At 41.9% G+C, this 17,934-nt stretch overlaps 1 protein-coding gene across 3 annotated transcripts in view; it reads left to right on the top strand.

Annotated features, from left to right (window-relative positions):
* GABBR2 (gamma-aminobutyric acid type B receptor subunit 2) overlaps window positions 1-17,934 on the top strand; it is an 868,870-nt gene that overhangs the window by 586,531 nt on the left and 264,405 nt on the right. For all 3 annotated transcript variants that reach the window (XM_038393151.2, XM_038393150.2, XM_043508506.1), the window contains exon 12: window positions 5,268-5,375. In XM_038393151.2, coding sequence (XP_038249079.1) covers window positions 5,268-5,375 — 108 coding nt within the window. The remainder of the gene's footprint in view (window positions 1-5,267; window positions 5,376-17,934) is intronic.

The following is a 17,934-nucleotide window of genomic DNA, read 5'->3' on the forward strand; positions in this document are numbered from 1 at the left end:
TGTGGAAAAGCAGCATCGCTTACCCCATAACCTCAGCCATGCAGAACACAGTGCCATCCACAGCCTCAGAAACAACTCTGACATCATAATCAAAAAGGCTGACAAAGGAGGTGCTGTCGTCATCATGAATAGGTCAGAGTATGAACAAGAGGCTACTAGGCAGCTCTCCAACACCACTTTCTACAAGCCATTACCCTCTGATCCCACTGAGAGTTACCAAAAGAAACTACAGCATTTGCTCAAGAAACTCCCTGAAAAAGCACAAGAACAAATCCGCACAGACACACCCCTGGAGCCAGGACCTGGGGTATTCTATCTGCTACCCAAGATCCATAAACCTGGAAATCCTGGACGCCCCATCATCTCAGGCATTGGCACCCTGACAGCAGGATTGTCTGGCTATGTAGACTCCCTCCTCAGGCCCTTCGTTACCAGCACTCCCAGCTATCTTCGAGACACCACCGATTTCCTGAGGAAACTACAGTCCATTGGTGATCTTCCTAAAAACACCATCCTAGCCACTATGGATGTAGAAGCCCTCTACACCAACATTCCACACAAAGATGGACTACAAGCCGTCAGGAACAGTATCCCCGATACTGTCATGGCTAACCTGGTGGCAGGACTTTGTCCTGACCCATAACTATTTCACATTTGGTGACAATGTATACCTTCAAATCAGCGGCACTGCGATGGGTACCCGCATGGCCCCACAGTATGCCAACATTTTTAGGGCTGACTTAGAACAACGCTTCCTCGGCTCTCGTTCCCTAATGCCCCTACTCTACTTGCGCTACATTGATGACATCTTCATCATCTGGACCCATGGAAAAGAAGCCCTTGAGGAATTCCACCATGATTTCAACAATTTCCATCCCACCATCAACCTCAGCCTGGACCAGTCCACACAAGAGATCCACTTCCTGGACACTACGGTGCTAATAAGCGATGGTCACATAAACACCACCCTATATCGGAAACCTACTGACCGCTATTCCTACCTACATGCCTCTAGCTTTCATCCAGATCATACCACTCGATCCATTGTCTACAGCCAAGCGCTACGATATAACCGCATTTGCTCCAACCCCTCAGACAGAGACAAACACCTACAAGATCTCTAATACCCACCTGCTGAAGTGAAGAAACAGATTGACAGAGCCAGAAGAGTACCCAGAAGTCACCTACTACAGGACAGGCCCAACAAAGAAAACAACAGAACGCCACTAGCCATCCCCTTCAGCCCCCAACTAAAACCCCTCCAACGCATCATCAAGGATCTACAACCTATCCTGAAGGACGAGCCATCGCTCTCTCAGATCTTGGGAGACAGACCAGTCCTTGCTTACAGACAGCCCCCCAATCTGAAGCAAATACTCACCAGCAACCACACACCACACAACAGAACCACTAACCCAGGAACCTATCCTTGCAACAAGGCCCGTTGCCAACTCTGTCCACATATCTATTCAGGGGATACCATCATAGGGCCTAATCACATCAGCCACACTATCAGAGGCTCGTTCACCTGCGCATCTACCAATGTGATATATGCCATCATGTGCCAGCAATGCCCCTCTGCCATGTACATTGGCCAAACTGGACAGTCTCTACGTAAAAGAATGAATGGACACAAATCAGACGTCAAGAATTATAACATTCAAAAACCAGTTGGAGAACACTTCAATCTCTCTGGTCACTCGATCACAGACCTAAGAGTGGCTATACTTCAACAAAGAAGCTTCAAAAACAGACTCCAACGAGAGACTGCTGAATTGGAATTAATTTTGCAAACTGGATACAATTAACTTAGGCTTGAATAGAGACTGGGAATGGATGAGTCATTACACAAAGTAAAACTATTTCCCCATGGTATTTCTCCCTCCCACCCCACCCCCCACTGTTCCTCTGATATTCTTGTTAACTGCTGGAATTAGCCTACCTGCTTGTCACCATGAAAGGTTTTCCTCCTTCCCCCCCCTGCTGTTGGTGATGGCTTATCTTAAGTGATCACTCTCCTTACAGTGTGTATGATAAACCCATTGTTTCATGTTCTCTGTGTGTGTATATAAATCTCTCCTCTGTTTTTTCCACCAAATGCATCCGATGAAGTGAGCTGTAGCTCACGAAAGCTTATGCTCTAATAAATTTGTTAGTCTCTAAGGTGCCACAAGTACTCCTTTTCTACTTACACTTCTGTATTTTTCCTGAGAATAGCTCAAATAAATGGAAATGTTATTGTCAGCGAGGGGAAACTCCTTATTTTCAAAGAATTCTATATTGTGATTTTTCTCCAGGTCTGGAGAAACAAAAGTACTGGCTTTTATGGGAGTCCTGTATGCTAGCAGAGGGCAGAATCTGGCACACTGTTTTCTTTGGTGAACCACTTTCACTGTTCACTTCATGGCACCATTCTACCCTCTCCACTGTAAATTAAAGCAATATCTTAACTATATTAAGCAAAAATAATTGAGAAACAGGATCATGAGTCATTATTAGTTTTGACAGGTTCTTTTGGCTTTGTATCTAGATCCAATACAAACGATTATCATTTCTCTAAAAATCAGATAAGATAGAAACTGATCATGATGTTACTGTACTCAATTTACAGTAAATACCTTGTTTTACTCTGTGTTTTATGAATGATGGCAGAAAAATGGAAGGTTATTTCTTTTAAATTAAAACCTATTTTCATTTTAAAGTCATCCTCACATCCTTGGCTGCAGAGATCTCATTCTGAGAAAATTATTTTTAACTAGTAGGGTTTCCACTACAGCCAATAGGCTATATTATTATAATATAAATTAATCCAAATCATAACCTTTTTGCACTGAGCATGGTAAAAATAACATTTTTTCTGAATTATGAACATAATTGAATTTATTAGTATCCCCAAGGATAATTGCTGCTTGAGTAAGGACAAAAAAGAGCTTTACTAGAGATATTAAAATATCAAGTATCTGTCTGCCAAAATATCACTATTGTGTACACAAAACTATTGAATATTTATTAACACATTTCAACATCACATACAATTATCACACTCTAAAGGGGCTAGGCCGGGGCGCGACCCTCTCCGGGGCGGCAGGGAGCCACACTGGCTCGCTACACACAGTTAACTTTGGGGGAATTTGTCCGGCCACCAGAGTCTCCCTCAGCAGCCCTTGCGGTAACTGGAACGAGCACAGTAGGCCCGGGCCCTGAGTCAGGATGGGGCACCAAATAGTCAGGAGCTCAGGCCGTCAGGCAGGGGCTGAGCAACACAACATGTGTGAATTAGCCCAGGCCTCCAAAGGACCTGGGAGAAGGGGAGACCGCCACCCACGAGTTGGGGCGGGGGGGGACGCAGGCCCTCCCACTCCACTGCGATCCTAGCTGCAGCAAACGACCCACTGCTAGGTCAGTGGGGATCCTGACCGCAACACACTGACATGGGTTCTGGCAGAGTTACAGCCAGAGTAGGGTCGGCTGCCCCCAGGCTACTTCCTAACTCCCCTCCTTCCGGTACCTGGATCACGGCGGTGTTCTCCGGGGGGTCCAGCACCATGGGCTCCTCGGGGCAGTGGACCAGCGGCAGGTCCAGCCCTCCCCCGGGTAGCTGGTGCAGGGCAGATCCAGCCAGTCTTGGCATGGACCTGGGGCCGTGGGGTTTTCCCAGTCGTGGTCTGGCCTCCCCAGTGGCTGATCCTCTAGTGAGCTCTGAGGGACCGTCTTTCTACTTCCAGGTTACCGTCTGTCCCTCTAAGGGGCGGGCTCAGAGCTTCCTGGCTCCGTCCACTCTGGTGTCTGGAGGGGTTCGACCCTCTCCGGGGCGGCGGGGAGCCACACCGCCTCGCTACACACACATTTTGGGAAAAGAACTCATTGCATGCTGACTAGAAATCACAAACCAGTAGCCTGAAAACTCTGGTGTAACGTGGATTTTTGAAACCAATTGGAGTTGACTTAACTCTGCTATATTGAGGTGACTAGCAAAACTGCCATCTATAAGATACACCTAAAAACTTCACATTCTTGGTAAATTTTGATTTTTTTTTTTTTTTTTTTTTTGGCATCCTTTCTCCAATGATTTCTACTCTCAGTGTCACATTCACCTTATACATTTTGGTCTCTGCTTGGTCATATGTGTACAGTAATTCTTTCTGCATGGAAATCTGTAGGAAGCCATTCTCTACGATAACATGAAGTACGTTTGTTTGTTAGCTGCTTTCTATCCTCTTTGACTTCTCGGTGGTCTTTGATGTCATTGATGAATTCCTACTTAAAATCCTGCCTCCATTGCTTTTGAGGCATTGTTCTGTCCTGGTTCTCGTTCTTTGCTTCCTCTTTCCTCTATTTTTCCATTACTGTTTATAAGACCACTATCTTCTCAATCACTCAAGGCCACAATCTAGGTGATATCTGTGATTCGGTCCTCTCTCTCTAAGACCTATACATTCAGGCCATGTCCCTGTCTCCCAACTTCTATCTATATGATATTTTTAACATCAAATCTTTTCTGTTTTTCCAGACTACTCAGGCTCTTGTTCAGTCCCTCATTATCTCACATCTTGACTACTGTAATCTCCTCCTATCTAACTTTGATGCTATCCACATTGGTCCCTTAAGTCCATTCAAAATGTTGCTGTTAGGATCATCTTTCTGGTTGTTGCTCCAACCATATCTCCTCCTCCTTTGTGTCCCTCCTTCGCTGCACCAAACACACTTTCCTTGGCATAAAGGTCCTTCACCATTTAGTTCCACACTATTTATCAAATTTACTAACTTGTTGAGCTATTGGCTGCTGCTATAGCTCTCCCAAAGATGCAGACCTTGATAGCCCTCATTTGTTTCTTCCTCAAGCAGAGTTACAGACCAGCAGAGTCACACTTTCATTTCTCCTTTTGCTATTCTGTAGTTTTTCTAAAGTTGAAGACATTATGAAAACTTAGAGTGGAAAAGCGGGAAAACTGCAAAGGAAAAAGTGAAGGGGAGAAAGAATTCAGTCCTCATTTTATTACATTCAATGGGAAAAAGAAAAATAGGGAAGAAAGGAGGGAACAAATTAGAAATTTTGAAAATTAAAAAAATCCAATAAAATATTCTGTAAAAAATTGAAGACAACTGTGCCATTACCCTGAGAAACATAATTTAAAAATTTCAAAAAAAATTGCTAAACTGTTTTACTATCTCTAGATACAATAGGTATTTTAGACTATTTTGAGACGTTTAAGACATTCAAATTATCTGTGAAAAACTAAAAGGCTGTGTCTTTGATTATATCTTAGGTCCGGACATGGATTCTTACAGTGGGCTATACAACTGCATTTGGAGCAATGTTTGCAAAAACCTGGAGAGTTCATGCAATTTTCAAAAATGTAAAAATGAAGAAAAAGGTGAGGAAACAACTGTTCCTATCACAGATATGATGAAGCTGTTATCTGCTATTGTTATACCCCCTGAATACCCATACTTCCACTGGTGCTGTGGAACACTGTCCTCCCTTTCAGAAAAATATCATATTGAAATACACTGAATAGTCAACATTTGTGTCCCTTTTTTCTTTATATCCCCTTCATAGCCTCTATAATCAGAGGTTCTCAAATAGTGATCTACAGAGCCCTCCATGCTGTTCAATGGAATGAACTGTTTTGACAGTCAAGTTGTGGGCTTTGAAAGGATCCATGAGTCCAAGAGAGGGACATATATCTACAAACTGGTTCACAAAATGCAAAGGCTGGGGAAACCCTGCTCCTCACTGGTTTATAGCCTATAGTTTATGAACTATAGTTTATAGTTTAGTTTACTCCAGCATCCATAAATCTCCAGGGAGCAGATCCTCCACTGGTGTCCCTAAGTCTCTGACTGCGAGATGTTGGGACTGGATGACGGGATGGATCATTTGATGATTACTTGTTCTGTTCATTCCATTGGAAGCATCTGGCATTGGCCACTATCAGAAGATGGGATATTGGGCTAGATGGACCTTTGGTCTGACCCAGTATGACCATTCTTATGGTCATATTAAGTCATTTTGCATCACCTGGAATATAAGTGTTGCAAACAAAAGTTTCTCATAGCTTGCTAGGAGGGGACGAGATAGAGTACTTGTAGGATTTTGTTGTTCTAGTCTTGATTGGAAAGGCAGGCAGTGACCAAGATCAATCAGAATTGAGCCACAGTAGTGGTTAGAGCCAGATTAGAAAAAGTAATATTGTAACCATCTTTTTGAGCCAAAACATTTTGTAGATATAGAAAAGCCAAGCTAGAATTACAGTCGTTCAGACCATTATCTAGTATGTGGTATCTCATGTTTGGATTGCTATATTGTTGTTTTTTCTAATATCATTTCTTTACACATATAAAATGTTAGATGGTTTTCTTTAAAAACAGAAAACTAGGGACACTAGCTAGGGAGGGCTCTGAGGTACTATAGAGAATTCTTTTCCATGTGTCTGGCTCCTGGGAGTTGTCCACATTCTCAGAGTTCAACTGACCGACATATTTGGGGCTGGGAAGGAATTTTCTCCCAGGTCAGACCGTCAGAGACCTGGGATGTATTTTTACTTCCTCTGTAGCATGGGGCATGGGTCACTTGCAGGTTTAAACTAGTGTAAATGGTGGATTCTCTGTAACTTTAAGTCTTTAAATCATGATTTGAGGACTTCAGTAACCAAGCCAGAGGTTAGGAGTCGATTATAGGAGTAGTGGTGAGGTTCTGTGGCCTACAATGTGCAGGAGGTTAGACTAGATGATCGTGTTGGTCCCTTCTGGCCTTAGTCTTTGAGACTCTATTAAGTTATTCATTTTGTTGGGAAAGTATGAATGGAAATCAGAATGAAAAAACAAAGCTGACAAACTATTGGCGATTGAGAGCTAAAATCAGCAACCATACACAATTCTATAAATGCAATTGTAATATTTTTGCTAACAAAGGAAAAAATAGAGCCACATAAACCTAAGAAAGGGGAAAGTTATGCTGGAAAATGCACAGGTTCACCTTAAAGATTTTCCTCTGCATGCCCTTTTCAAAGACCTGCATTTTAAGAGTTAATAAAATACCTTATTATTTGTACTATAGGAGCACCAGGTGGTCCAATTGTGCTATGTATTGTACACATAGCTAGTAAGAGTCTGACTGTACTCCAAAGAGCTTGCAATCTAGGTAGGCAGAGGGACAGTTATCTTCATTTTACAGATGGGGAAACCAAGGCACAAAAAGATGAAGTGACTTCTCCTAGGTACACAGGAAGTCTGTTGACTTGGAATTGAATCCAGAACTCATGAAATCCAGTCTGGTGCCTTAACCACAAAAACATTTTGTTACTTCTTATATTTTGGTTCTTAACCAGAGTTCTCTATATGTATTTTTATTCAGTGCAGAATATTTTGAATGACGAAAACAATTAAGAGCCAAATTATAGGTGCACCGACTGGCATGAGAGCCCCTTCCCTCCTTAACACTTCCATGCAGAGGACCACCATAATGTGCACGCTTATTCTAGCTGAGTCCAAGGATCCACTTTCCCAGAATCAAACTCTTGCTGCACAAAACAATGTTTCTCAACATCTGAACAACTATTCTACCCACTGAATTCCACTGCTCCAGGTTCTGCTGGTATAACTGAAAACAGAATTTGGTTTCTCATCTTTATTTCTAATATTGTGTTTATATTGTAGATTTTATCATTTTCACCAAAATATGTCATTTCAAAAGGTCTCTAACAGGAATGAATAATTCAGTCTACTGGGCTTTCATTAAGAATTCACTTTGCACTCTGACATGCCATTTGCCTTTAGACAGTCAAATGGCTCCTCACCTCTGACATTCAGTGACTCTTGTCTGTTAATTATTAAATGCTGCATTCTGCAGCCCTTATTCACCCACTAACTAGTATCTTTTTCCTCAGCTAGTCCCATCAACTTGAGTGGGAGTATTTACACAGCAAGGCACTACTCAGAGACAGGGCTGGCTCCAGGCACCAGCATTCCAAGCAGGTGCTTGGGGCGGCAGTTAGCAAGGGGCGGCAGTGTTTCTGTGGCAGCAGCAATTCGGCAGCAGCCTCTCTGTCCCGCAGGCTGTGGCGGCAAATCGGTGGCAGCTTCTCCTTTTTGCCGTCCGTGGCAGCAGTTTTTTTCACTGTTTGGGGCAGCAAAAACTGTAGAGCCGGCCCTGCTCAGAGAATGTAAGGGTGGCAGGATCTGATCTGTAGTGAATAACTTGGTTAATCCAGTCATTTATTGACAATTGTGCATTAAATATTTAAGTTTTTTTATAAAAGCACAGTAGTGGGTGTTGGATAATGTCTTCAAATACCTAAATGCTGCCCAATAAACTGCTTTATCTTGAGAGATGCTGGAAATATTAAGGGCATCTCAGTCAAAACATTGGATTGCAACATAATTTACCTACCCTATGAATTGAAATGACGTCTGTCTCACAATATTAATCACTACAATTCCCTTCCCTTGTCCTTGCTTATTTTGGTTTTCTATTTCAGTGTTTGAGAAGTATAATCCTTAAAAAGAGGACTATTTACTGACAAGAATATGCAAATTAGCTAATTAGTTGTCAACACAAAATGTTTAATTGTACTGTGTTTTCCATGTTTGGTTTACCAAGATAGATAAGCTCTATTTAAGACAGGAGAGATGACTCAGAAACATGAAGTTCTTTTCTTATACCACATGTTTTCCAGCAGGGACAGTACAATGACCGGCATTGTAATTCTACTTCAGATTTGAGAGTGGGAGTTGTCCCCAAAATAGAGTAACAGTAGCAGTAACCACTGAACTGACAGAAAATACACTATTGCCATTTTCGATCAGGTTTAGTTTACAGACAGTAGATTTAAAAAAAAATTATCCAAGCTTAGGTCATACACATTATAGCAAACCAAACAAATTGAAACTCTAATATTTTTAACTTGACAAATAACGGATATATCTGAAGAATGGTTTAACATTTTTGTTGTTATGCCATGTTAGAACAGATCAATCAAGGAGCACAAAATTTTAAATGATTTAAATACCCTTTTGTTTAATACTTTATGGATAGTTCTAGGTCTACCTATTCATAAATGTCCAGCTTCAATAAAATGTTGCTTTTAAGTACATTACTTTGTCAGTCGTCATGGATAATTTAGGCTGAATATCAGGGTAATATTATTAACAGTGAAATCTATTAGATTGTGAAATAGGCTCTGCATAGTTCTAGAACTCATCACTTGATTCATTTAAAGGAAGACTGAATAAAACAGCAGAAAAGAGAATATAATGAAAGGAACCATTTTGCATTAGTAAGGAGGACAAGTTTACCTAATAATTTTATTTCTACCTTTAATATATATGGTGCAGTCTATAAATAACTTTTTGATCTATTTATATATTGACAGATTTCTTTCTCCTTCTAAAAAACTGTATAGAATATGAACTCGTATACTTAAATATACCTCTTATAGTAATGACACTTTTTGTCCTGCTGCTTTGGAGGTTATGTGGGGTACCACCATAACGTATTGTATGACAAAACCAGCTTGCACACAATGGTCCCTTCTGGCCATTGAATCTAACAACCAATAGCTAAACCGTAGGGGTGGCATTCAACAGCAAAACATATTTTAACTTATATTTTTTAAAATCTTTCATTTTTATGAAATCCTAAGGCACTTTCTGATTTGCAAAAGACATTCCTTTGATCTGAGAAGCAGATGAGAACCAGATGCTCCCTGCTTACTCTGAGCTCCATACCGGCTTTCTGACACCTCCTGCCCACCTCAGGCCAGGGAAGGGTAAAGATGCTGGCACTGCCCCATTCTTCAGAGCCCTGAGATAGATGGTGTGGCCCTTGGAATCTCCCATCCCTTGATGTGGCTGCTGTCTGGGACCCACCCAATTCCTAACCTAACTCCATGGGTTCAGATAATCCTCTTGCAGCAGGATTGGTGTGGTTTCACTTCCTGATGTTTTTTTACCCTGTGGGGGCTTGTAGCAGAGGTGACATCTGCTCGGGTCTAGAGGGGTTTAAAATAGCCCTGGGAGAGGTCTGAGGCAGGGGAAAAGCTGGGCTGATTGGCAGAGCAGCTGCAGCTGGGGGCCACGCCCCAAACAGACCCAGCAGGCCTTATAAAAGCCCAGGGAAGCTAGGTGTAGAAGAATACTCTCTTTCTTGCTTTGAGAGGGAGGGAGGGACCTGGCTGCAGAGACCTGAATAGAGGATCTAGTTTGGAGCAGCGTTGCCGAAAGGCCAAAGGAGCTGGGGAGCTCTGGCCAAGGAAAGCCCCAGGCTGCAAGCCTGGGAAGCCCTATTAGGTATGGGGGGTTTCAGGGGAAGCCACGGGTAGGCAGAGGCAGCAGGTCCAAACCCAGCCTTGCCTGTAATGAGTGGCTCATACTGTAGTCTGCCCCAGGAAGCAGGGGCTAGCTGGTGACTGGCAGGAGCTCACGACTGAGGTGAGGCAGGGATAGTGGGTGGGGGGGTTCCCCTGGGAGGGGGAGACCCAGAACTGTAGGGGTGCTGACCCCTGGGGCACCGGGGTCCTGGGAGGGACATGGGAGCTAGCAGCAAGGCGAGACACTGGCTGACAGAGGGTGCCCTGGAGGCTGGAATGCTAATTCCCTGAGACAACTAGCAGGAGGCGCCCCCCAGCTACAGGGCTCTATGTATGACTGTGAGAAGAGGGGACAGGGATGGAGTGGGGTACTTTGCCAAAGGACTGTCTGGTTTTTCCCCCACCACTTTCAGGTAGTGCTAGAGCAATATAATAGTTTCCGCACTGTGGCTAAACTCTCTGTAGCTGGTGAGGCTAGTGGAATTTGTCCCTGCCTACAACATTCAGCTATCCTCTGTACCCAATCAAAGTAATCATAGTAATCCAGTAACTGTCTCTATTAAAGAATTGATATGTTTTAGTTTTCATTAAGAGAAGTATGGGGGTGGAGGAATACTTGTTTTTGCTGGTTGGGTGAAGAAGTTTAAAAAACTGGAGTGAAGATTCTGTTCAAACAGAAGTTTTTCATTTAGAATTGAAATGTAAAAGTCAAGTCCAGTCCAGTGGAGATGAAAACAAATATTTGAAGACACTCTAAAGTTGGCTGAGAATATGATTTATAATATTATAATTAAACAATGCTCCACATTCAATTGTCTTTTGTTTTACTTTAATCCACTACTACTTTGCTGCAATTGTTCTTCTTTTTAAAATAACCAACAAAAGCCAGAATGAGCTTCTCCTGCTGCCAAGCCATTAAATGTCAAATGATACAGTATTCCCAGAGCACTGCTAACATCTTTGATCAATCTAGTGCTAAAAAGAAGTAATTTAAAAGAATCACATTAATTTCAGCTACATTAGAAACACAGGAGTACAGGGGAATCAGTTTTTGTCAAATGAAAAAGGACAAAGTCAGTAGGGAAAAGTTTTAAAGAGCTCATTAGAGATAATGAAAGTAGACTAGAATTAATATTTACCAAAAAAAAACACTTTTAATTGGGGCTCAATCCTGCCTTGGTAAATCCCCTCTGTTCTGCTCCAGGCAGCTGACGATTCTGCCCAGGGGGAGGAGGGGGAAGTTGCCCACTTCCTGCACTGACAGAGAATGTGCTGGTAGTGAAGAGGAGGAGGAGGAGGCCTGCTAATGGCCGGAAGTCGTTGTGTGTTCTGGCGTAGCCTCAGCGGGCAGAACTGCTAAAGGAAGCCAGTCCTGCCTGCATAAATTAGAACAGTAGTAAAGCTGCTCTATTATATGCTGGGTCCTGAATATCCCCTCTGCTCCCTCCCCCGTCAGATGCATTAAACACAGCTCGGGCACCCTGAGAATTGAACCTGGAAGGTTAACACATTTTAAACAACAATTGCTTAGAGTTTCCATAATCAGTATTTACCCTGTTCCAGTAAAAGTTTGTCCATTGGCAGACAAATAAAATAAAGCTTTGGCAATCGCCACCTCTGGACCAGAATACTGTTTGTTGCCATCCATACTTGAAGCACAGTGTTGCTAGTGCTATGATATCCTTGACGCAACTTCATTCAGAACTTCCTAGCTTTGTCCATTGGTATCTGTACTTACATCTGACATCTGGGAAGGGATTTTTTGTGTGTAAATGATAGTACCTCTTTTATTGATATTGTTGAGTATTTAATTGCTCACCATCCTAGACTTCTGCTGGCCTTGTTTTATCTTGATGTCAAAATGTTACATGGTGAAGGCAGTGGAAACAAAAAGTATTATCTTCAAAGACTGGCATTTATGCTGTTTTGCTATCATTATTCCACTCTGTAATGCCACTACATCAGAGTCCCTGTGTATTTGCAATCATACTGCAAACCTGAAGCCCTCACTCATATTTGGCAAAGAGTAAAAACTAAACCTGTATTGTATAACCAAATGATGATTGGAGAAGGGATATGAAAATCATTTCTAAATAGATAAAAGCTGTAAACATCAAGGAGAAAGAAGAATTATTTACAGAGGTCCAAGTTGGTATAGCTATGTGTAGTGCTATGAAATGTAGCAAAGTAGTACTCTATTCAGGTTGAATATAAGGACATTAAAAAGATGTAAAAGTAAAGTTAATCAAACATTCAAAAGCTAGAAAATGCTAGAGTCAAATTTGTCTTAATTTGGCCCCACTGAACATTTTGGCCCACATCCCGTAGAAAATCTGTGGCAGAGCCAAGGATAGAAACCAGCTCTCCTGAGTCCCAGTCCAGTGCTTTAAACACATGAGAACATCCTTTTATCTCTTAGAACCCTTTGCCTCATTCATTCTCCATCCTGTGTACTGAATGAGACAGGGGTCCTTTGTAACAAATAGCTTGTAATCATTATAGGTGGGGCAGGCAGCACTACCTATTAAGGTTACCCAACACTTTTCATTATAAGACCTGTTTTCAGTTGCTTATAACTTTGCCAGACTTTCACTGCTTGAATTTATACAGGCCAGGTCTCTACCTCAGGCTGAATGTATCTGGAAAATTTCAGCCAAAACAGTTCAGCTGCTTCTGATAACAAAGCTGTGCAACAATACATTATTTTGCCTGTGTTAAAATAGTATGGTGACCTTTTCTTGCAACAATTCTATGGCTGCAGCATCTTTCCCCTAACCAGAGTTGTACCTCTGATTCTGTCATATTTCAGCTTCCTGCTACAAAACCTGGAAATGCTAGAGCTCTTCAAATAGCTGGTTGGGGTAAAAAACACCCATTATTAAAAATACCTGTTTTTCCTTGACTTCATTCTCAGTAACAGCTGAGCCATGTCTCCTCGTCCTGCATCACTTTTGGAATAGCAGTAGCGGAGGGCCCACTCCTCTCTCAAAGAGGCAGGGGCAGCAAATGGCAGGAAACCTGTTCCCTTCCACCTCCCATGGAACAGGAACTCTCCTTCCCTCCCCTCAGAAAAAGTATGAGACTTTTCTCCCTCCAGAGAGGCAGGGTGACAGCACAGGTCCTTACAGTACTTACCCCATCAGTTAGGGTGTGCATCTGTTTGGATAGGTGAACCTGGTCCTCTGCCTTCATTTCTTAAACCATAACCCACAGCAGAGGACTCTGTGATGTTGGTGGATGCCCCAGAAAAATGGCTTTTGGAATTGGCACTGTTCATAGCTATTATTCCAGAGTATTTGCAGGCATGTGCTGTTTTGGGTACTCTCTGGTCACATTTTCAAACTTCTTTTCACAACTATGAGATCCAGAAATTTACTATTTTGTTCAATGAAAGCTCAGAGTATGATGTAAACACTTGATTCCAGTAGGCAAAGCCCTAGGCACAAACCTATCATACCTATGTCATAATTTGACCCTGCCACCCTCACACAGTTACCAGCTCAGTGGGCATATTGGCGCGGAGTAGGGGAAGGAAGAGGCCCGGGCAGAACACACAGCATTCAAGCTATCCTCAGATGGCAAACTGTTCTTTGGGGAGCAGTGTCAGCTGACGCATGTTAAAGCAGCCCACAAACTGCTCTGATCTGTGCCTATGACTAAGCAAAGAACCAGGAAGCCATAATTGGCTTCTTGTTGAACCCCGCTCTGCTGTGCCAGCACAAACAGTATGACCCTTAAGAATATTATAAGTACATCTCTCTATACATTGATAGAATTTATTAGAGAAATATATCCTTTCTATCAATTTTTTTAACCATCCCATAGAGTTTATAGCTGGGATATAATTTCTATTAAATACTGTGGTTGGTTTAAAAACCCATAGAAAGGTTATAATTTTCCACACTTTTCCCACACAAGTCTTAAAGCAATGCAACGGCTGTCTCTTTATTTCAGTTATCTAAAACTAGACTGAACAATGCACTAATAATGTATTAACTGACGGTTCAGTAAATTCCACTAAGCACCTATCTTAAGTGCCTACATACCTTTGTAAATCTGGTCTTTTCTGATTAGCATAATATTAGACTAGATGACCTAATTAGTTCTCTCTATATCTAATTTCTATTAAGATACTTTTTCAGTAGGTAATTTTAAAATATGTACACCTTTTCAAAACATTATTGTAATACAAATTTAGCTAGAGCTTTTTGTACTTACAGCAAAAAACTGTAATGGATTTCCCAGGGGGTGTCTTTGTGTTTGACTAAGTAAATCTCAAAGTTCATAAATCTTGGGAGGAGAAAGCATAAGACCCAGATTATTATTTTAGCTAATCAGATTCGCACCATTAAAATGCAATATTAGAGACCATCTGTTCTAAAGAACCAACATATGGAGACTTAAAATTTTAATTTTTTCAATCTTATTGTTAAATTCTTTAAAATAGGAAATAAGACAAACCTTCTGTTTGAAATTTGTTTTTTCACTATGAATGTTTAGCATCTTGACCAAATGGCCCATAGTATATCTAATACATGGTGAATTTTTCAGGTGTAACTTCATGGCATGTTTTTAGAGATTATTATTATTCAAATGTGAATAGAGCATATTTCAAGAAGATCTGTCTCTGAGCAGAGACAGAGGTACTTTATTGATTTTTTTTCCCCATGATATACATAAATATTCAGTCCAAAGCATCCAAAATAGCAGCCTAAAGTGAGGCTCCTAAATCCATATTTAGGACCGTAAGAAAGTGGTGTGATTTTTTCCAAAATCCTGAGCTCCCAAGAGCTCAAATGATGGTGACTGGGAGCTGCTAGAGACTTAGCACTTCTGAAAAACCAGTTCACTTATTTAATTGCCTAAATATGGATTTATACTCCAATTTTTGAAAATCTTGACATAAAAGTTACAGATATCTATAAGTGAAACCCTTGCTGTAATCCCTTTGGTGACACTTGGAATGTAGTAAGTATTGTCATAGTTAGATGGACCCTCTTGTATTTCATGCTTGGTAATACCAAACCTAGAAAGGGACCTTTATTTCAAAGCTAATAACCCACATTGCATTTTGAGCAAAAATATTCCATATATTGCACTTTTTCAAACATTATGAGGGCCTAGCCTAATTTAAAGTAGAATATCTCACTCCCTAGAAGTTTCCGATTTTGGGAAAAAAATACCCAATTTTAGTTGAACTGATAATTTGTATAAACAAGTTTGTCTGATGTGATTTGATAAGACTAAACCTCCATAGCTGTGGAAAACAATGACATTTCTTTTAGAGTCTTAACTGCCCACAAATGGTGCCACAACCATAATCTCTATGCATTATGAGAATAATGGGTGACAGAATAAAGAACACTTTGCTCTACAGTATGAGACAATTCATTTCTGAATAGCTTGGAACAGGATCATAAATGTAATCAAGTGCATTGATGTCCCCAGCTATTTAGTAATGATGCATCATACTTTGCTACAGAATTGTTCATTAAAGAAAATATAGACTAGATATGTGAATGTCATTTCAAACAAAATCAGAACATTTCTTCCAACCCATTCAAGCCCTTTGTAGTGTTTTTTCCAAAGATTGGGATCCCTTTTAGCACAGGCAATGACAATTACACATTTCTTGTAGAAAATCCTCCACACATAGGACCCAGTTTAGCCCTAGGCTAAGCTGGTGTGCTAATCTGAAGGATGAATTTGGCCTACAGAGTTGATGAGATGGTGAGCTTTCCAAAGAAGGAACTATGTGCATATCATGCTATAGTCACACTACTTGTCTACTGTATGATGCATGACACATGTGAAAGGGTTGATTTGTAATATTCTGCTTGGAAAAGTTGCTAAGCAACAATGTTCTGCCTATGGTCACTGATCAACCAATGAGTAGATTATTTTAATGATGTAACTCTAATATACTTGCAAGAGTTATGTGAGTGTAATTATGTTATAGCTGAACTACCACTTCTCCATTCTGTCTGGTCATGATTAATAACTGTTAATAAAGCAGTCATCTTTTTAGTTTCCCTCTGAACTTTTAACTATTACTGAGCTCTAGCCCTGGATATACGTGTGCCCTAAGTGAAGTTTTATTGCACCATGTCCAACAAAATCAATGGAGTGAGTCCCTACCTATTTCCCTTTCCTAGCTGCCACCAACTTCCTTTTCCTCTCCAGTCTCCCTGAGTAACTCTGCTGGGAGCAGCCTACCATCATGGCTGAATGAAGTCAGCAGTTGACTCTTAGACTAGCATTAGCATACCAGACCTGAGGTTATTGGTGACAGAAGTTCTCTGCCTACAGACCCAGTACCAGAGGGGCTTACGTGCTGGGCCATAATTCTCAAGCTTTAAGCAGTGCCCTTCATCTGAGGCTATAAGGCCTCTCAAGAAGAGCCATACAAGTTGCTTATTTTGTCTCTGTAAGGGGTGTGTTCTGCACTGGTGTGAGCACTGCAAGTCATTCTCTAAGTGGACCCAGCACTCCAGGGAGTCCTGCCTGAGGGCTTTCCTGTTAGAGCAGTCCATTTGCCGGACTTAGATCCATGGCTCCAGACTTCCAGATCTTTGAGGGACCAAAGGTTATCAAAGTCCAAGCTGGTGGTATTCTCAAAACCTTTTGAGGTGCACTGTAGCAGCAGGATCAGACAGACACTGAGCGCAAGTCCTTGTGTGAGGAGAGGCATAAAATACTGTCTTGAGGCTCAGACTCTACGCTGCATAAGACTACAAGGCTGTCTGACATCAAGGATGCATCAAAACTTAGAACTAGTTCCCTGAGTACCACCGCTGGCATTAGTTGTGTGGAGCTGGATGTGCCACAGGTTTTGAGGTTTTTGCCAGCACCTGCTCAGCCATACTCACTTTGTCGGTACCAAGAAAGACAGAACATCTGCTAGTACCAGACCTAGCATTGCCTCCTTGTGCAGTGCCAGCATCAACAGTGGTATAGGCAGCTTTAATGGCTCAGCCCTTCCACACAACAGTGATCTTGGGACCAGTATCCCCCACCTCAGGAGCTCAAACCTGGAATCTCTTGACCAAAGACTTACCTGAAAGTCTTATACTGCTGATGCTGCTGTACAGGTTCCTGGACCTGATGTTGCCTGCAGGGCTGCCATGGTACCCCTGAGGGCCAATAACATCTGTCCTGCTGATAGCAGGGAGGGCATCCTTGCTTCTGGAAGAGACTTGGAGTGGAGCTTACCCCTATCCCCAGCCAGATCCCATACTTGGTGATCTTATCTTCCCCTGTTTGGGGAAGACAAACCTAGTCTCAGTCAAGGCACAAGCTTGCTATCAACTCTTAGCAGGACTGCTCGTACTAACCTGGGTAGCCATGTGGGCCCTGTGGACACTGCAGAACATCTGACCTCCCCCATACACTCCAAACACAGGTTGGTTTCTCTGTGCCTGGGGGTGAGGGATCACCTGTACTCAGGACAGCAAGCTGCAGCAGCAGCTTCCAGAGCTGGACCACCCAAAGCCAGTACTGGAAAACACCTCCTCCCCATCACCAGACAAGGCTCAGGCATTGGATAAGGCATCAGACACTCTGTATAATCATAAAATCTTCTAGGATCTCATGAGATGGGTAGCAGCAATCCCATAGATCCCGA

The sequence above is a fragment of the Dermochelys coriacea genome, chromosome 2 (genome assembly GCF_009764565.3).
Source record: "Dermochelys coriacea isolate rDerCor1 chromosome 2, rDerCor1.pri.v4, whole genome shotgun sequence".
Lineage (NCBI taxonomy): Eukaryota > Metazoa > Chordata > Testudines > Dermochelyidae > Dermochelys > Dermochelys coriacea.